The 21230-nt window shown below is 37.9% G+C and overlaps 3 protein-coding genes across 3 annotated transcripts in view; 2 read left to right on the top strand and 1 right to left on the bottom strand.

The window, feature by feature from the left end:
• Window positions 1–6: 6 nt before the first annotated feature.
• On the top strand, window positions 7–723 carry LOC109861126 (cytochrome c oxidase assembly protein COX19). The gene has a single exon (XM_020440642.1). It carries the CDS (start codon window positions 450–452, stop codon window positions 702–704), a length of 255 nt encoding a protein of 84 aa, XP_020296231.1. The 5' UTR covers window positions 7–449; the 3' UTR covers window positions 705–723.
• A 521-nt stretch (window positions 724–1244) lies between these two features.
• LOC109861125 (phosphopantothenoylcysteine decarboxylase) lies at window positions 1245–2830 on the top strand. The gene is made up of 2 exons (XM_020440641.1): window positions 1245–1692; window positions 1762–2830. Exons 1-2 carry the CDS (start codon window positions 1267–1269, stop codon window positions 1921–1923), a joined length of 588 nt encoding a protein of 195 aa, XP_020296230.1. The 5' UTR covers window positions 1245–1266; the 3' UTR covers window positions 1924–2830.
• Window positions 2831–3113: 283 nt separating this feature from the next.
• LOC109861127 (matrix metalloproteinase-2-like) overlaps window positions 3114–21230 on the bottom strand; it is a 53392-nt gene continuing 35275 nt past the window's right edge. Inside the window, exons 5-9 of the mRNA XM_020440643.1 lie at window positions 6501–6880; window positions 6089–6390; window positions 5879–5982; window positions 5485–5734; window positions 3114–5272 (exon numbers count right to left, since the gene is read on the bottom strand). Of these exons, the coding sequence (XP_020296232.1) occupies window positions 5260–5272; window positions 5485–5734; window positions 5879–5982; window positions 6089–6390; window positions 6501–6880 (1049 nt within the window). The 3' untranslated portion in view covers window positions 3114–5259. The remainder of the gene's footprint in view (window positions 5273–5484; window positions 5735–5878; window positions 5983–6088; window positions 6391–6500; window positions 6881–21230) is intronic.

Consider the following 21230-nt stretch of genomic DNA (forward strand, 5'->3'; position numbering starts at 1 on the left):
ATTCTAAAGACTCTTCATAGTTGATGAGTGGAAAAAAAGTTCTTTTCCTATCCGACTGCGACAATGTTGTAGAACGATTGTCGCAATAACTACCGATCACCGACTGTCGACAAACGACTAGCGTCATCCGACAGCGACATACGACTTATTGTAGAACAGGCTGAAAGCCAATCCGTGGATGCCGCATGTGGATTGTACCGTGCGAGTATTACCTAACCTACCTACAGCACGCGTGACGTGTACTGTAGTAGCTCCGATGCGCGCATCATACGCGTGAAACCGACATTCGCGATCAGAGCAGAATGACACGCACGCGCGAAGTCAGCAAGATGGCGGTTCTCGCGTTGCCGTCGGAGGAGTGAGAAGGCGTCGTCGGTTCTCCCGTTCCGCGGGTGTTTCCATCCGCTGCTTGTATGACTCGCGCGTCAGGGAAGTGATTACGGCGTAGTATGTCCTCGTACACGTTCTCGCAGAAGCTGTTCACGCCGACGCCGCCGGAGCGCGGCAGTTTTCCGCTCGATCATGAAGCCCGTTGCAAGAGCAGTATGATCAAGTACATGCGCTGCCTAGTCGAGAATCGCAATCAGAATACGATGTGCCGCGACGTCGCCAAGGAGTATTTCGCCTGTCGGATGGATAACAATCTGATGTCGCGCGAGGAATGGTCCAATCTCGGTTACGCCGATACGATCAAAGAGACATAACGCTGAGATCGTCTTTAAGAGAGAGAGAGAGAGAGAGAGAGAGAAGGGACAGACATCTTCGTTCCCGTCGTCATCGGTAGTTGTTTCCGAAATCAATCGCTTCTCGTTATCGCTTCTCGGTACCTGCTGCGTAATCCTCGACAAAATCAGTGTTCTCGGAACTGTTGTTCGATGTATATATATAAAAATTAAAAGAACACTCAAGGAGTGCGATATATCGAAGTTGGTGTTCGAAACCACACTGCCAATCAGGTGTGATAAGGACTCTGAGCTTCTCTCTGAGCGACAATTTAAGAAACTAAAGAAAATTATAATTATATAAGTTACAAGAGAATTGAACTATCGCTTGACATTGATAAGTCGAGCCGCTTAAGCTTTAATGTTAAAGGCATCCCCTGATAGCTTGTTACGCATGATTGTGTGGCACACAATCCAAGTGGCCTAATAAAGATATTACATAGATAGAATTCTGACAATTATCACGTTGTTGACCAAACCTTTTATCAAGTCGCACGCACAGACTGGCATATTACTGTAGCAAAAGATAATAAGAGTGAAGAAAATGGCGAGTAGCTTGAGGAGAAGAGTATTGGTCGGTTGTACCGGCAGTGTGGCCACGATCAAGCTGCCTAAGCTCGTGGAGACACTGCGACAGAATGATCTAGAGGTGAGAGTAGTGGTAACAGAGCGGGCTAAGCACTTTTTGAAGGACGCTCAGCTGTCACCCGACGTTCAAGTCCTGTCGGATACAGTTGAATGGGCTGCCTGGCAAGATCGAGGTGATCCCGTGTTGCACATAGATTTGGTAAAGTGGGCGGACATATTTGTGATAGCGCCGCTGGATGCCAATACTCTGGGCAAAATCGCCAGCGGCATATGCGACAATATCCTCACGTGTGTGGCACGCGCTTGGGATCCTACAAAGCCGCTTTTGTTCTGTCCTGCTATGAACACTAGGATGTGGGAACATCCGATCACCATGCCACAAGTAAGAAAATCGCTTGTCGTTTACAATCCAGACTTATTTTGCTACTCGTAATAAAAATGATTTCTGCAGGTATCACTGCTCAAATCCTGGGGCTACAAAGAAGTGCATTGTATATCGAAGACGCTGATGTGCGGAGATACCGGAATGGGCGCGATGGCCGAGGTTGACACGATCGTGCGATCCACTTTACGAGCTCTGAGCCCCTGGGACCCGCCGGATCCGTGTCCCTAGCAGCGACCGAGGTCATACTCCTCGTGCGAGTCTCGTCGACGATATCGCGATTATCGATGAGGCTCCATCACGATGAGAATGACTTACTGAGATCTGCAAAGACGCGCATTGGTGTGATTCGAACGTACGCTTAATAATATTAAAAATATACGCCACAATTCGCGCTTGTTTCACAGGATCGATAAGAGCCTAAGATCCTTCGGATGTATTGGGTCGTATATGAATTATGTGATAAAGACTTTCTGTATTTGTTACCTAAAAAAATGTTTATCTATATGAGTTTTCTTCGGATCATATTAATTGAGGATTTTATCTTTTTCCACCACGAGGAGATAAATACATGTAGATTGTATTATTATATAAACTACACATTGTTAATTAGAGATCTATAGGTGCTATCTATACGAACGGCGAGTTTCAAGTCCATATTTTAAAGCATCATGATCGTCGTATCCTTTGCTCAACCTGGGATAAATCAATTGCACCAAGAGGAACAAATGAGATAATCGTAATTTTACCTGTCCAGTTACCGAGAGAATGTGATGTTTAAACATGATGTAAAAAGAAAAATTCTGTTGAACATATCTTCAAGTTGACCCACCACCACAAAAAAAATGTATACATGCTTTTGTTAATAAATATATAAAATAAACAACAGAAATATATAGACAAATGTAAATATACGAAGTTTCGAATTTTTTGTCTCTTTAACGAAAGAAACTGGAATTATGAAATCTATGTACACGTAATATCTATAGTACAAAAAAGGACTGGGAGAATAATTCTGCTTTCTTCCGTTAGTTAGAAAAAGACAATTATTTTCACTAACTACGCTTTCACTTCTTTCTCACACACATTCTCTCTTTCTCTTTCTCTCTCTCTCTCTCTATCTTATATACACAAATTTTGAAATTTATAAAGTAGTACATTTTATATATATAAAATATAATTACAAAAGATTAATAATTTATAGTTGATAAAAAATAGAACAACTACGATAGAAGAGTAAGAAAAAAAAGAAATAATACAATATAAATAAATCAAAATAAAATATAATTATCTTTTATTGTAATAAAATAAAATATAATTCTCTAACTTTATAAGCTGTTTTATTTAATTTAACATAATTACACTTACACATCTTAAAATTGATTTGACAGAAAATTCAGGAGAAGAAGAATAACGTGGGGTGGGTAAAATCATTCTTTATTTTTCCATATATACATATATATATAAAGCACGATGTTGCGATAAAATATGTTGTATAGCATATAATCAGCAGCATATTACACGCTAATTTCCCCTTAAGTTCGATACAAACAAAAGAGAAATTCTCGCCCTGTCCTTTCGACCGGACGAACGAGCGAGACGTACATATCCTGATGCGGTTTTCTTTACTCTGTAACAGATATACGCAGCCGGAAAAACCGGAAAATAGAAAAAACAAAACCGTCGAGTTGTCTCGTTAATAACAGAAATATAATATTATGTATATTATTCGTGTTTAACTTTGCTGCGCGCTTCACGGACACATAATGCATTCTGCGACACGCACGACATAATCATACTATGTATATATAATAACATGTATTTTGTCAAAACCACTTAAATGCATTTTGCAAGCGTATTTCAAAATTAATCAAAGAGAATGTTGGTCATTTCTTTGTAGACATTTAGCTATAATAAATCAATTGTTTTATTGTATGTAAAATATATTTTTTGTCTATATATATGTATAGTGAAAATAAATAAGTGTCTCTCGATTAAAGTTTCTCGATAGCTCGCGATTATCTTGACTTTTACAAAAAAATCGTCAAAGTTTTGCGTACGTTTTGTGAAAATAAAAGAATAACAGAATTTGTATAAACGCACGCGGAATCAATAGAGTTTACTCCGTAAAATATACCGGACGGTTTTCTTTTGACTCGATAAAAAAAATCATACTAGCGTGTAACACGCTGCAAAAGCTTTCGAGTCAATGTTGCTGATACAGCTTTGTGTTAAACAAAAAGAAAACTGTCCGATATATTTTACAATGTGTATACAAAATGTATTGATTCTACGTGCGTTTGTACAGAAATGTTTGTTTATTTTTAAACAAAAACCACGGAACTTCGTCGATGTTTCCTCGTTTGTGCTGTCATAAGATCGCAAGATATTTTCCGAGGAGCTTTAATCACGCGCAACTTAAAAAACGTTTGCGATCGAGAAAACTCGGAGATTTCGCGAATTAATTTTGAACGTTTGCAAAATTTATGCAAGGACTTCAAAACTAAATACATCACATTCGGCATTTTAAATTCATTTGCGCTATTTCTTTGACATTACTAGCTACTTCTTTTCTGATCGCGCGCGGTATATAAATATCACAGTTTATAAAACTGGCGACACTTGCGTTTTGCTGGTGTCCTTTTCTTCTAAATTATGTGTGTGAAGGAGGATATATATATTAATATATAATTAACATATTTATATAAAATTACGTACTCTCTATATAAAAATCGGAATCGATTTTATCTTACCGCTTATTGAAGATTGTCGACTTGATTCCGAATGATAATCGTTTGATTTACAGAAAGACAATTACGAAGTTCTTCTCGCGTCGATGGTGAGTTGTATGTTGGTTCTTTGAAAGGATTAAAAATCTCTGTATATCAATTTCAAAATTGTTGTAAAAATATATATAATAAACTACTGGATGGAGCTTTTGGCAGTGATAATTTTATAATTTGAGAGATTGTCTGCAAAATTCCTGAAAAAGGATCTCTCTTCCTCCTTCGAACTTTCGAAGATTCGTTCATTATACAATATAAATTACATTTTAAGTTAATTATTTTATACATAAATGCAGTCATGTAAAACGACAGTGTACAAAAATATTTTTTGAGAAATGCTGCGTCGATAATACGGATCTAAGTAACACATTTTCTCGCAAGAAAAGATGACGTTTTATATGTGTATATATTTTTGTTTAACTTTTATTTTAATACATTTTTGTAGTTTGAGAGGTAAAAGTAGAGCAGAGAAAGAGAAAAATAGGAAATGCGTAACTTAGATCGATATTATTCTCCTCAAACTGTAATTGCAATTTTTCCATCGGAAGAATCGACATGGAAGTCAATTCGAATATGAATGCGTGCTGTCCTTGTCATGCTTCGATAGAGACGCAAACAGCTTTTCGTTCTCTTTCTCCAGTGTTCATCGACTTGTTGAATATTCCCTTCTCAACAATCCAATTGATTTTTTCAACATTCGCGTTTCGCGTGCGAAATCACCTCGTAAGGTACGTACAAAATGTTCTCCGTCGCGCAATGTCAGCTTGAAAAGCCACACACGTTACAGTGGTAATCTGAAAAGATAAAAAAAACTGTGATAGCGTAGCTTAGCTACCTTTAAATACATAATTTAAAATCTTATAAAATACTGTAAAATAATTAATAAGAAAAATTTTAATTATATAAAAAAAATCACACGTAAAATCTTATATGTTTTACAAGATGTTTTCTCTATATTTCGAAAAATCTAAATGCAAAATAAATAATATTCTGTTTCTTTACGCACATTATTCTTGCGATAAGACTTGCGGCAACCAACGCAAGTATCGGTACAAGTTTTCCCGCAGCCGCAGCGGCAGAAGCCGAGATGATTCTCGACTTCCTAGGCAGGTTAGTTTCGATATCATTAGTTTCAACTTCTGGCGGCGGACAACCCATCCAAACTGGTGCCGAGAGCTTCTGTTTCTCGTGCGCTACCCTCATCCTGAGATCGTCAAACTCCCAGAAACCCTTTCCTTTAAAGAAGTACGTTTTACCTGCAAACCAAAAAAGTTAAATACAGTATTTAATACAAAGAGAATAATTTATTAAGAATTTTTATATACACTATAAAAAATATTTTGAAAAATATAAAAAAATATTCTTTAAACAAATATTTTTGATGTTACGAAGTGCCATACCATTTTTCCATTGGAAAACGGCGTCGATGTCATTCCCGACGCCAGCAAACATGCTCATGTCTCTGGGATAATCGAGTTCCACATAATTAACAGATTCGTCGAACCTGCAAAAGAAAAAAGAATTAAACAGTTGAAATACAAATTCAATTTTAGCCAAAGATATAATTAAACAAATTTGGCGCGGGAAAATTGAAGGAATTACGGTCTTACCTCCAGTACATGGAACCGCTGAAGAAGTAAGTTCTGCCGTTGTGACCCCACACCATGGCGCCGTCGATCTTCTCCAGAGAGGCCGGCAATCCCAGAGTTGTCAGTGGCTTCGGGTAACCCGCCTCTAATTTATTGGCATTGAAAACATAATATTGACGACCAATGAAGAACACAATCTTCTTATCTGGTCGTTCGTACACAGCATCGATATGGTCGATGCCCGACGGCAGATCGGGGAACAGCCTATTGACTTCCACCGGATATCCTTCGTAGATACCTTGATCGCCTATTCGCCAGAAAAACTGCAAGCCAGAAAGAAAATTTCTTTAAAAACCGCACAACTTTTATATTAATAAAAATTTTATGTACTATTGGAGTTTCTTTCCTCGAAATATAATCGATTTCCGCTTACCCGTCCTTTGAAGACAAAGACTTCCCTACGGATGATGCTGATGGCATCGTAGCTGGTGTCGCATTTGTCGGGAATGATGTCCCTCTGTGACGGAGTCCACCGATGCCTGATCCTCGGTGTGGGTCTCATTGTCGTCGTCGTCGTCGTCGTCGTCGTTGACCACGTTGTGTGATGTCGATGAGGTTTGTGAGGTCGATAGTCGGGTTTCAGTGGATAACGATTTGGCTGTCTGCCGTCGTCCGGATAATGATTGGGCCTGGTGGGCCTCGTTCTCCAGGGTCTGTAGGTTGTTGTTGTCGTTGTCGTCGTAGTTGGCGCTGGCGGTCGCTCCGGTGGCGATCCACCCGGTATATTTCCCCATAGTTTGCCTTCGGGAGCGCCTAAGAGATTTTCGTTAGAGAAAAATATAAAATATAAAATATATATATACAATATGCGCAACATATCAATATAGATGTTTTATAATTAAAATGTTAATAAATAACTATTTCCAAATATAGATCTTCGTGACGCTAATAATACTATACAATATTATGTAACGCGAAAATTCGAGTATAAATTTACAGCGAGGAAATCTTGGTTTTTTCCAGGAAAATTATTCCAGACTTATGAATAAATCAACGGTGACACTCAATGCGATTAAAGCCGGCATTGCTTATTAGCGCGAATACGCGAGCACTCTAATGCAAAAAAAACCAAAAAACAAAAAAAAAACGAAAGGAAAAGCTGATTTCGTTCGCTGCATCCGCGCGCGAATTCATCTGGTCGCCTTTCAGAACGACCGATCCTCCGTGAAAGAAATAACGTAGCGAAGCGCGTGGTCGATATCGGACAATTTGTATCGAGACGACGTCCGTAAAAAGACTAGCCGCTATAAAAAGGAGATAAATTCATCGTTTGAGCATTATATTCGTTAATTACACACGGTGATATTACCGGCAGATTATATTAATTAACGACTGTGCAAGAAGTTTTCTTTCGCGTATTTTCAAGATATGGGTTATTAAATATAAATCTTGACAAACTTCAAAACTTTAAACATTTCATCTCTCGTTTGGCGTTATATCAGGAAAGGTGGTTTGAAAGGTGCATCTTTGTTCTTCATAAGTCATATGTGTTTGTTAAAATATCTTTATTAGATTTAGTGAACGACTCCTTTTTTTACACTATAGAATATTATTTTTTACACTATAGAATAGTTAAACTATAGAAAAGTTGGAAGTTCGTGTGATTTATGAATATGAATTTCACTGTGTGGAGCCACAGTGTCAGAGACAGTCCGTAATGTCAATGCTGTGTTTGGTGAAAGATCTACTACCAAAGTCACGGTGAGCAATTAGTTCAAAAAATTCAAGGATAGAAATGTCAACCTCACCACGTGGAAAAGTCGAAGGTGGATAATGATCACCTACGTGAGAGCCGTAGTAGAATCCGATCTATCTCAAAGTACGCGTGATATGGCATCAGTGTTTGATATTCAGTGTTTATTGGCTCATTTGGCTCAAATCGATAAAGTAAAGAAATTAAATGAGTTTCGCACGAATTGACTGCACAGAAGAAACAACGTTTGGAGACTTGCCTTTCCTTGCTTTCTTGTCACAAAAACGTATGATTTTTTAATTGAATGTAATGAAAAGCAAATCCTCTATGTAAGCGTTCACACGAATGGTTGGAAATATTCAATCACCGAGACGTCACGCGAAACCAAATATTTGACAAAAGAAGTTCATGGCGACTGTTTGGTGGTTCAGCTCAGGTGTCATCTACCATATCTTTATGAAGCCTCGACATCGATAACAACTGAGGTTTATTGCAAGCAACTGGACGATATAATACAGCAACTTGCCGTTAAACAGCCGAGATTGGTCAATCGATCGATTGACCAGTCCCTTTGCAAGACAGCGCTTGACCGCACGCTACACAAATGACCGGCAAAGTTGGAAATTCTCCGCCACCCACCAGATCTTGCATCTGTTGACTACCGCTTCTTCAGGAATTTGGACAACTTCTTGGTGGGAAAATTCTTCAATTCCCAACAGACTTTCGAAAGTGCCTTTTGAGAATAGGCTTCTATTTCAGCAGCATAGACAGACCGTTGAAATAGCAAAAGTGTATCGATAATATGGGCGCTTGGATTAAAAATAAATTTTTCTTTGTCAAAAACTGCAACGAGTTTATGTTCTGTTTGTCAAGTTTCATACTTGATGATAAAAACTTTTACACATTTGAAAGTATGTTAGGTCATCAAGTGTGAAAAAAGTATCAAAAAACAAATACAATTGAAACTCAAAAAATAAATGTTTGTGCTCGCGAAAAATTAAATATATAGTCGCTTGGATTAAGTCAAAAAATAAAAAACATATCCACTTGAAATTAGAACCAAAAAAAAAAAGAACGATTTGCTTCGCAATTACACAATTATTTTTTCAAAGTTTCATTGGTTACCGCTATTTTAATTAATCTATCAAAAGTATTTATTGGTCGGTGTGCGTATATTTTTTTTAGCAAACCGGAGTCTTTCGCATTTTCAACGAGCATTTCTATCAAATAAAATTCTGTACACGTCAAATAAAATGCGTTTGCAATTCGTCGAGAGACTATTGATTCCTGCTGATATACGGGCATTATTTTACTTTGTGTGATTGGCAATGGAAGAGAAGCGCACAGGAAGGGAAATCTAAAACGTTCCTCCTCGCGTACCAGTTGATTTTGCATCACACGGTTCCTCCGATTCGTTTCCGGAAAATTGAAGCTTTTCCGATATTACATGTACACGATCGATATTATATATCGACACAATTGTATAGTTTTATTACTTTTTCGCAAAATCATAGATTTTTATTTTCATTCTTTGTTGGCTCAACTCATAATTCGAATCGAATTAGTAACAAAGTATGCGATAAAATACTTCTGTCAGATGTGTAGTAAAATGTGTAATTATTATTGTTCGCTATTTAATCTCTTTAATTTCACGTTTTGATGGAAATGCATCAAATTTAACGAGAAAGAGATGCAATATAAGAAATCAAACACAATGTGCAATCAATTGTTGTTTCGTACAAATAGTCGGTAAAAATATATAAATACGTGCAAAAATGTAGAATCAATATAATACGTGTAATAATAAATACAAGTAAAAATTACAAAAAATCTAAAAACTTAAAAACTTTAAATAACACAATAATAGATCCGTAGTGTGTAATAATGCAAGACAATCCGTACTTTTCGTACATATTTCAAAACCAAAAAAACACAACAAAACAAAATGGAAAATTCAATTAAAAAATGCTTAAATCGCAGTACAGGAAAACTATTGTTAGTGGAAATATTTTACGAGATCAAATTGCCGTGGCAAAACGATAAATTGTCAATGATAAACGCGCCTGGTGCGCGCACCGCGCGCAAACAAACTTCGGTTTTATTGTGTTCGCGCGCGCAGTTTTTATTTTCTTCTTTACGCAAATGAGAGATACATTGTAGCAGGTGAGGCAAATCGCTCGTTAATTTTGCAGCAATCGAAAATCAGATTGACGGGACAAAATTGCATTCGCGAGCTAAACATCGCGTGTTCTTCTTCCTTGCGCAACATATGCGGGCGCAGCAACCGGTGCGCTCAATTTTCGTGATATTATGCACGCAACTACACACACGCGCACACACATACCAAAATTTACGTTATCGATCGTCCAAGCAAAATGACATTTAGACAAATCGACGAGTAACTGTATAGCTGAAGTGATAAAAATGCACTTCTCGTAACGGCAATAATTCAACACACGCAACGAAATAAAAAACAAAAAACAACGAAGGCATTAAAACCTTTGCGAATAATCAATAACTCACGCGGCAAATCGAAACGTTGCGTAAAGATGTGCAAAAATATTTACATTTTGTGAAAAACGTAAAATCGGATGTTATGTTCGCATAAAAATCTGAGTTCGAAGTGGTCGAAATTTACCATAGCACTCACGCGAGCGTTTCGCGTGTGCACCATTTGCATAGAAATCCGAGCGCGAAATCGGCCGAGGCTTATCGAGCGGCATGTGGACGCGATAACTCGCGCGGCGTAACGGAAAGCGCTGCACGGCTCTACAGTCGAATGATAATTAATATTCGCCGGCGACCTAGCAATTGGCGTAATCTAGACCGTAGAAAAGAGAGAGAGAGAGAGAGAGAGAAAGGATAGAAGAGAGGAAGGAAGAACGAGACGAAGGAGAGAGGAAGCTGGCGGTTCCCGAACGCCGAATCTAATCTCGATTCCCGGCCGTCGATGCAATTACAATGACAGCGCTCGATAATTGCCTACTGCCTTCGCACCCTCCAATATTCCAACGTCCTGTTTCTGTCCCAGCCGATCGAGACTCTTCCTTTATGCTACACAGACGAATTTCCCGCGCGCCATCCCAAGTAATTTTCTAATATAATAAAGATGTTCGCTGCCCGTCGTCGTCATTAACACTTGAGATTTTAGTTGAAATAGAAGTAAAATTACTTGGGCGAAATTTCAGAAACAATATTCCATCGGGAACATATTCATTTCCTAACAGGTTTTTCTTTTTCCCTAATGTAATTTCAAGAGAGTTTATATTTTCTTTAATTTTATTTAAAACTTTTATCACACAAACGAGCGTTCGACGTATTTATCGCTTTTACGCATTTGCGAAGAACTAACGCAAAATAACGAGTTACGTATTCTAATAGTGCGCGTTTTATTTTCTAATAGCTACAGCGATTAACGCGCAGCTGGTGTCGCATATTATAACTGCGGCAACGAGAGTTTACGATCCATGAAAACCAAATGGGACGACGAGTCTAGCTTGGGCGTCAGTTAAGAGATAAACAAACAGGAAATAACGGCGATAACGGCTCTCTAATCTGCGAGAACGAGAAGAAGTGTAACAACAAACGCGCGTAGACGAGTAAGACGCTGCGATATCGTTCTCGGGGACGTGTTATATAGTATATCGTCAACTCTGTTCCGGTTCGCAACGAAAGAAAGAACGCTCACCGATTGGCTTAAAAAAACAACGCGGGATTTATTGCCACTATTGTGATAAAAGGAAAGGAAACGACCGTGCTCTTTATAGCGCCGTAAGCCCGCTATAAGCCGGTCGATGTTAAAATCCCGGAAGCGTTTCTATTCAACGCATCTTATATAAAATGCAGAATACCCTTTTTCCTCCGAATTTACACCGATGTTCTCGGAATCTTCTCGGTCCTATATACGAAAGTACTAAGTACTAGAATTAAAGTAACGAGATCGCGTTGTCAAAATCGTAGTTAAAATTTTTTGCATCTCTTCACGAAATATTTCTCAAACAAATTTGTAGAAATCGGTTGCGTGTGCTGATACACGTCGCCAAAATATAAGGTAACTAGGACGATAAGAGATTTGGGAGAGAAATAAATAATGCGTGCTCTATTAAAATAAATATTTTGACAGATAGATTAAAAGTATCGAAGATATGTTTCGTATTTAATGTTGACGATTGATGGAAGAAGTGGGAAAAATCTTCGGAAGAAAGCAGATTTGTTTCTCGGGAATTGAAAAGTTTCGGAAAAGCATCGCCGAACAATCCTTGTGGTAGAGCGTTTCGAAAGCTTACGCGAAACGTATAAAAATAAAAAGCGTGTTCAACCTGTTCTTCATTATTCCTCGACAAAAGAACTTTTGTATAGTTTCCGAAAGCGGTTTTTCCGCTTTTTTTTTTTAATTTAGTTCTTTTCCCTTCGGAATTTTTCACTGAGAAGTACAGAGTAGACCGGGAAAAATCCACAAATTGCGGTATGCGGGTGGGCGGTTTAAGAGCTTTGCCGGATTAAATCGCTTTTGAGACGTCGTCGCTGCTCTCGAGATGATCGCGTTCCAACGAGAAAATGTGCTTCGATCATTGTAAATCCTAAGTGTATTTACAGGTTGAAACGGGGCGCGCCGTTAAGTAATTCAGATCGCGGAAATACGTCGAATCGATTAATAATATTCTATAACATATATATTGTAGCAATAATTTTCTTATTTTTAACGAAATATTTTATTAGATTTTTATCGTGAAAAAAATATTTTTTACACGATAATATTTTTCGTTCTTTCGGTTTTATTTACAATTTTTTCCAATTTGTTTTCTGTTTCTTATAAAAATATACAACAATGTATTTTACACTTTACAAATCTTCACACTTGATGAAAAGTGTGTTTAAAGTCAGAGATTCGCGCGCCTTCCATATATTCTCTTTAGTGTGATCCAACGTGAAATCAACGGCATCGTCATTGAGTGCCGTTTGATTGAAACGAAGCAGAGAGACATTCCGAAAAGCAGATATGGAAATCGAAGCCTCGGGCCATACAGAACAATAGATCACAAAGCTTTTCCGTCAAAACGAGAAATCAAGAGAGAGAGAGAGAGAGAGAGAGAGAGAGAGAGAGAGAGAGAGAGAGAGAGAGAGAGAGAGAGAGGAAAAACTGTGTTGCGGTTTGCGGAAGCTTGTTTGCTACGAGAAAACTCGTGTTGATCGGACTTGTAATTTATGGAGCTTTGATGAACTGAAGAAAATGGTTGTTTTCGCGATTTCATCGATATTCCGTTAGTAAATCAATTTCGCAAAATTTTCTAGAGAAAAAGACGTTTTTTTCTGGAAAAAATTCTACTAACTCTTGATTGCGTTATTGTCAACGCATTTTTTTTATCAACAGTATTTTGTACCGTGCCGCGTGCTCACACATATATAAAGAAAATAATTTATTTACTCATTTATTTTTCCGAGGCGCAACGTATTCGAAACTTTCAAACAATTTGGCATTTTATTTTTGTTAGAGAGACTGGAGTTTGTTAACAATTTCACGTGTAGCAATGTTGACGTTTCACATTCTCCATTTCGCATTGCATTTCCAATTTTACTTCGTCCAAAACAAAAAACACCAAAAAAACAATATTGTATTCTATGCGGTCTAATCGTAAAAAAACTGACAAATAAACATTTCTACAATAAAAAATTCGAGATGTAAAATAGATTTAATATTGCATTCTTCAAATATAATAATTGCAATAGTAATTTGAACGCGTTGAAAAAAATTTTGTAAAAATATATGTTTCAACATTTTTTCTCTTGTCTTCTGAAAAACATTTCTTCTGAAACGATGACTAAGAAATGACATTTAACAGGGTAAACTCTGATTTAAGTCAATGCTTACTCGACATCAAAACAAGTTCATAATAGACTTAACAAATGGATCCAGTTTATGGAGCAAAGGAGAATATATCGCAGCAAGACAACAGCTGCGAGGGTCACTCCAAGTAATAGAGAAAGGAGCACGTAAATTCTCACGAGGGAGAGTCGGGCGAGAGTTAAATACTCAAGAAAGCTTAAGTTTCTTGTTATGGACAGTTCAGGTTTCTTCAACATGAACGCATACATGTAATTTTTACGTTCAGTACACGCGAATATTGAGTTAAAAAAGAAAAAGAATATCAAGTTAATAGAGTTTTACCAATACGTTATAAATTAGAACAATGTGACGCGATTATAAAAATTTACAGCGAAATTGCGACGTAAAATGTGTGGCTCTTCGTTGGTTCCATCCAGTGTGATATATGCTGTCGACGCCCTTGCCCGCCGCTTGCCCATAAAATATCAGGAAAAACCATCGCGATTCCGCACACGAGATTCCGTTCCAACCACCGCCCTCGTGTCTGGAATAAAAGACCTTATCGTATGGACCGTTTTCTCGATTTTGACCTTCGTGTCCCGAACTTGGGCCGTATTTTGTAGTCGTTCCGACTATTTCCTTCGACTTTGCAGACTTCAGAATACGATAATGTCTTTCTCCGTCCGAGTACGCGAAGTTTTGTCTCGTTTCGAACATTTAATGTTAAGCTTGAGAGAAAACTGCGATGATTTGATTCTTCTGCATCAAGAGAAAGAGAAATAAATTCAATTTATAAAAAAATTGTGAAATTTCATAAATTTTAAATATACATGTGTGGAAAGAAATTTACTTGATACAAAATGTTAAGTAACGAATTAAATTCGAACAACTTTTACAGAAAAAAAGAATGCAGCAAATATAGGTTTTCTTACAGTAAAGCAGTAAAAATAGGTAGATGCGCACGGAATTTTCTTCTTTTGTGTGCGGCGCGTTCCTTAGCGAAAGTGTGATACTTCTGGTCGTATTGTTATTGTAGTTGCAGCAGCTGAAGCGGAGAGAATTATGCCATGTTTAACAACAGTTCTCTCAAGTTTTCCGCTTTCGGGCGCCATCATCGCGGCCTGTACCGTCGGCGAACTTCGCAGATTTCCGAAGTAACTTCCTTTCGCGCGCGCATTGCGTCGCAACTCGTTACCAACGTTAGTTTTTTTTCTTTTTTTGTTCCGCATTTTCTTTCTTTTCCATCCCTTCTATAGAACAGAATTAAGAAAGTCCTTCGGAGAAATTCGCGCGAGTTTACAGCGAACATAAATTACAACCGCGTTCGAGCAAAGCAAGAAGGGACGAAAAGGGCAATCGATGCAGAGCAATCGCAGAATGTATCGTCGATTGAGCATAATTGGCTGATCAAAAGAAACCGTTTATTCACCGCGCATTGCGCTGCCATTGTATTATTTATCAGCGCGAACTTTTATTACCACCTGCACTTACGAAATTAGACCGCGAACAATGCTTCAACAAAACGTTCATCTATTCTCACTCTCTATTCTCTTTGCTTTTTCTTCTTTCTTTCTCTCTGATATTAAGAACTGTGATAAGATAACGTAACGTAACTCGTTTATTATTTTCGAAAAAGTAAGTATACAATATGTTTTTCCAACAATGGAACTTTTTCCATTGTTGGAAAAACATATTAGAAATAATATTCTAATAACATTTTAATTTTAATTTTTACATATTTACTTTTATATAATTTCCATATTTTTATGTAGTTTTTCAAATTAATAAAACTTATATGCAGATGTTTTGGCACTGAGGAGATTTTCTTTTTTTTTTTTTTTTTCAAGAGGAGTTAAAATTACAATTCACTATATATTCCTGTAGCATTGAAGACAAGTACTCCTAGCGGAGAATAACGGAGATGCAAAAAAATGACCGACGAGATCCACTAGGGTGGGTAACAAGCTGGTTCCGCCGGGACGGCAACGCGAGGATGATAATTGAAGGATCCAAATGATACTTTGATGACCATCCCGCTCTCTTGGGTTTCCGCGCGAGAGCTCGCTTTTTCAACGCGAATACGCGCATCTCCGCACGGAAACGTATTTATCTTCTCTTTCCCTGTGGATCGCGAATCGCCCTAGCGTTAATAAAGCGGTACGGAAGACAGAGAGAAAGAGAATTGAATGGGGTTTATTGCGCGCTCCAGAAACAGTTTTCTCTCTCTCTCTCTCTCTTTTTCTCTCTTTCGCGCGCGCGCGCAACTACACTCGCAAAAACAAGATACGGAAACACAGAAAGTGTAATAATGAAGGGAGAAAAATACAAGGTCGTGCGAGGTTTTTCGCGCGAATACAATGGAGTGTCTATCATCACGCAAAAAAAAAATAAACAACGCGAAAACACAGACATATACGCAAATTAGACTTAAAACGCTAATGTCAAGAAAACTAAATTTTCTAAAATTGACTTTTTCTCTTTTTGACACATATACATATAAAAATATTCATTATTGATATTTAAAAGCGTTAAATTTTTTACTTGTTTAAATATGTAATAAATTACTTAAAAAAGTATACATAAAAAATCGAAAACCTAATGAAAAATCGCGCGCAGCATCTAAGAGGAAAAGAATAGACGAGAGAAATCTTCATTGTTTTCATACACGTTTTCTTTCTACGTAGTTACCGACGAAGTCGCTGAAGACACGACTCCATTATTGCGACACAACAGCATAGTTGGCTAAAGCGAACATTGTCTCCAAGAAGAAGAGAGAAGACACCAGGTTGAAAATCTCGATTTGCCTGCTGAATCGCTGGTTTGAGTTGCGCGGTCGATATGAAACGTATTCTCTTGGAGAATATTCTCTTCGCGCGCAGAGAGAGAAAGGAAAGAAAAGTGGCCGCATCCTTTTCGGGGCAGCAAAAAACTCGCGTTTCCGCATAATTCGACGAAAACGGACGGAAGGATGAAGGAAATGGAGAGAGAGAGACCATTTGCTTTCATCTCCCGAACGCGACGTCAGGACAAAACGGTCTGCATGCCGGAAACACCCGCTAGTCCAAAGGAGAAAGGATAAAATAATGTCGGTTGCCAAGAGAAAGAGAGAGAGAGAGAGTGGATAAAGCAAAAGCGAGAATTTGAACGCGACAGGAATGTAAGCGAAGAACGCAAACGGAGAACTTCGTCGTAAATGCGGCAGCGAGAAACCGTATGCACATCGGCGAAATATCTTTTAAGAGGTCGTTGCGCGGATTTATGTTTTGCGCCGAGTGACACAAGAGAGAGAAAGTGAGAAAACAAAAATTGTTTATATGGTTTAATTTATAACAAAATTCTTATTTAACATATTTTATGTATAAAATCAAAAAGAATATGTTATTTATAATTACAAACGAAATACATCTAAATAATACAAACATATAACACAATCCTGAAATAACTTAGAATTAACATTTCGCGAAAGCCGTTTCGATCGTAGCAATACAACTTGACGTGTGTCGTATGCATCGCAGTTTCGACTTTCATATGCGATTTGTTTGAGTTCATGACAACTTTTCTCGCCGAAAATATTCGCGATTTGAGGAAAACGCGCGCAATCGACTCATCCGCGCGAGTCGCGCGAGGCGAACAGCTGATGTGGTCACGTGACCGAACGAATCAGCTGTGCGTACGCGCGTAGTAGCCGCGACCTATCCCACGCCTCCCATCCCCGCGCGCGCTTCCTCATTCATAAATCGGGTGTGCGCGTGAAGCAAGAGGGCGCTGTAACTTTGCGAAAGATCGGTCTAGCGACGCGAAAAAAAAAAGAACTGATCGCGTTTTACGAACGCGAATATTAAAACTGCGGTTATTATTGTCGCGTGTTTTATCTCAAAAATCTATTCAGTTGTGAAAACATAAATATTAGTTGTATCACACATTACTTTTATATGTTTTATTATATTAGTTTTCTTCTATTCTTTCGACAAAAAGATCGCACATAAGCTACAGGTTAAAAAACTGCGAAAGAAGAAATGCGTCACGTTTTCGATGTTTTTTTTTTTTTTTTCTAGAAAGGTCTTTTTTCGTACTTCCGCTGGAATCTTCGCGTGAGCGCAGTCGCATCATAAATATTTCATATAACGTACGTATAGCAGCTTACGGTTTTATTATTCCCACGTAAAAGTTACGGTGCCAATTCTTACACGGAACTACATCGCGCGGAACTTTATTCTCGCAAAAATGTGCGATATTTCAAAGGGAAACAAGCGCGCTGTCGCTCTTTCGTGTGTAAAACTCGAAGAGATCGTTTCGCAAAAAAAGAAAAATATAAAATATAAGCGGATTGCGTGTAATTATTAATTCGCATATTTTCTAATCTTGAAAAGAGAGTTTTATCCGTTTTGAAATTTAATCTATTAATCCTGTTTTTTGTGAACAAGTCTGCGAAAAACTACAAAGTCAAATAACGCTGCGCTCTTCAGTTCCGCGTTCAATTCGCGAGTGTATTTTCGAAATAACTGATTCACTGAAATTGTACGAAAGAATAGCGAAACGCGACATTCAATATGCTGAAAGAGGGAAAGCACCGCAATTACGACGCGAATAAGATCCGCTTTCTTTCTGTCTATTATGGCAAAACCGGGGTTGGTTTCTGCTGCTGTCGCGCTGTTTGCGCACGACAATGCAACTGCACCCAGACCAGACGACAGCAAAAGCAAATGCGCGCTCGTCGATGGCGAATCCTTTCAGCGAAGACAAATGCGCGTCTCCGCGCGACAGTAGTACATGTAATACGTTTACCACCGACAACAAGAGCGAGAAAAATATACGAGCGAGGTAAACTAGAAATGGAAGGCGGACGAAAACGAACGAGGATATAGCTAGATAGCAAATGAAAACAGCTGTTTTGTTTGTTCCTTGAGTCTTGCTATTTAAACAATAATAATAGATTCGTTAACGCACTTGACATTACTAAGATAACAATGAGTGACAAATCACATAAAATAAACGTGTTAAATAATTTATAGATATTTTCACAAATACAAGTAGTTTTTCTGTAGCATAGAAAATACTATTAAAAAAAAATTTAATCAAGAAAAATATAATAATTTGATATATTTATTGTAGTTATTTTTAACGTTTGTGTTTGTCTCGCGTTGTCGTCCTTCTCGCACGCAAAAAGTTCTTACTTCAACGGATCACTTAACGAGCCACGAGTCTTGCGTATTTAATACCGTTGTGTCAACGTTTTTCCCGAGTTTAAAATAAAACTCGCACAGTCAGATGCTTCAATGTAACGGAAAAGTGTTCGGGACGCAACACGGAACAAGCGAACGAACGCTTAGGAAGATCAAGGCAGAGAGGATAATGCTGATAGACAGATGGAAAACGGGCGAAGGTGGGGAAAGCCGGGCGAGTGTGGCGCGATCGAAATGCATTCGCTATCCCCCAGGAGAACCCCAGGCAAAGCTCCTCGTCGCAGTACACTAAATCACCACTCCCTCTTCCTTCCGCAGCGTGTGGCGGCTGCCATCCATACATTCCCGTGGGATCTAGGAGGAGGAAGAGTGGAGTGGAAAGCGCGCATGAACCCGGTCATTCTTTATATTTTATTCACGTTTCATTTCACCCCCGTGGCACGGCCAAAAATAGCGGCCCGTAACGAGAACGCCAGTGCATCATCGCGCGGATGCATTTCTCGCGTGTGTATAGTCGCGGAGATATGGATACACTCGAATGATATGTTGCACGAATGCTACGACGGTCGTTGGTTCTTTGAATCGAAAGACCGAAGAAAATGTCGATGTTTGAGAAAATGGCGACAACGTAATATTTTGAAAAAGTTACAACAATTTAAATTCAACATTTCATATATATATATATAAAATGCAAACCAAGCTTTATGTGAATTTTCGAATTAAATTTAATGTGTGTATTAATTTATACGTTTAAAGAAAGCAAATAAACATATATAACTGCACAATCATACATCCGACATATTAAATTGTATCGACTTGTATCGACTTGTATTATACATCCGACATATTAACTTGTATCGACTAACTAACTTTGATACTTAATTTGAAAAATTATTTTTAATTGGCAAAGCGCGAGAAAAAAAGAGAGAGAGAATATTGCGTTAGAATAATATTAACGGTGTATAATACAAAATGCGGGAGAAGTGCCAACTCTCAAAGAGGCAAAACAAAATTTGAGAAATGTAAAATGTGTAAATAAAAAGCGTAATAAAATTTCTCGCAATTTATTTTTATGTGTCAAAGGTTATGGAATCGCAGTGCGCAACACTTGCTGCTCCGGAAATGCCCGCACATATAATATTTATCTGCGGATGTAATACGTGTAACATCTTCGAGTTTTCCCTTGTTTACAACGTTATAAAGCCAACTACATAAAGACACGCCGGGAAGTCACGCAGCTGGAAACGTCGAGTCGAAAGTTTCTCTATTTTCAAACTTCGCATCGAGCCGGAAACTCACTTGTGTCTTTTCTTCACGTACCTCCGACAGTTTTATTTGAACAATACGATGCATTATTTTTGCCATCTATCTCATTACCAGCGTTGTAGTAGCGCGAGAAATCAGAACAAACGTCGTAGAAGAGGAAAACTTTTTATATGTCAAAGATTCCTTTTCTTCCTTTCTCTCTCTCTCTTTCTTTACTTTTATATTTGTTTTCGATATACATATTAGCAAAGTTAAAAAAGTTTTGCTCATTTAATATTTATAAGAATATGTATTTTTTCATTATATGTACACTCAGTGCAAGTAAAATTAACAGTAATGTTTTGGAAATATGTAAAATAGAGACTGACGTTTGAAATAATATCCGAAATTCAGGAAGAACTGCACGCTGTGATTTATTGTGCGAGACTCCGCGATAGTCCCTTTGTTGCATTTATTCTTTCATTATACGCTTGCGCGTTTTTTCAATGCTTCACGATTGGTGTGTAAAAAAAACTACGAGGGTTGTTGAAGCACTATGTGGTATCTGGCGAGCGCAACTGCGGTTCGCTACTGCGATGGCTGACTATCGAACGTGCTTGCTACTGAAAGCAACTTTACCCGGTTACCGGACTACAAACTACCCCATCTACTGCGAGACTATACGAGACACACAGATCCTTGCCCAAAATTCAAATTTCCGACATTGCACTCCGGTACGCAGGTGCTTATATGAACATGATTACACAGTTATATATAGAGTGTCTCAATACATACTTTTCGTTTATTCTCGTTTTTACCTTGCAGCACAAATTGGTTTTTATATATTGGGTTTTATATGTAAAAAAACATAAAACCTATCCAATATTTCTTGTTTACTCCTTAAAAGCTATCGTACAAAATCATATTAATGTTATCATGGGTAAAATGTCATTCTAGTATATATTTTTTTTAATTTAGAAATCAAAAAAGTCGTCATAAAAGTCTGATCGTGTGAATAATATCCATAAAATTAGTGTTGCCAGTGATTACGTTTTTTAATACCATTAAAACGAAATCCGCATGGGATAAAATTTTATCCGTGATAGCCTTTAATACATGTTATATATATATTTTTATATATATTTATATGTATGCATA

This window comes from Pseudomyrmex gracilis, unplaced genomic scaffold (genome assembly GCF_002006095.1).
Source record: "Pseudomyrmex gracilis isolate BER0280 unplaced genomic scaffold, ASM200609v1 scaffold_591, whole genome shotgun sequence".
NCBI lineage: Eukaryota > Metazoa > Arthropoda > Insecta > Hymenoptera > Formicidae > Pseudomyrmex > Pseudomyrmex gracilis.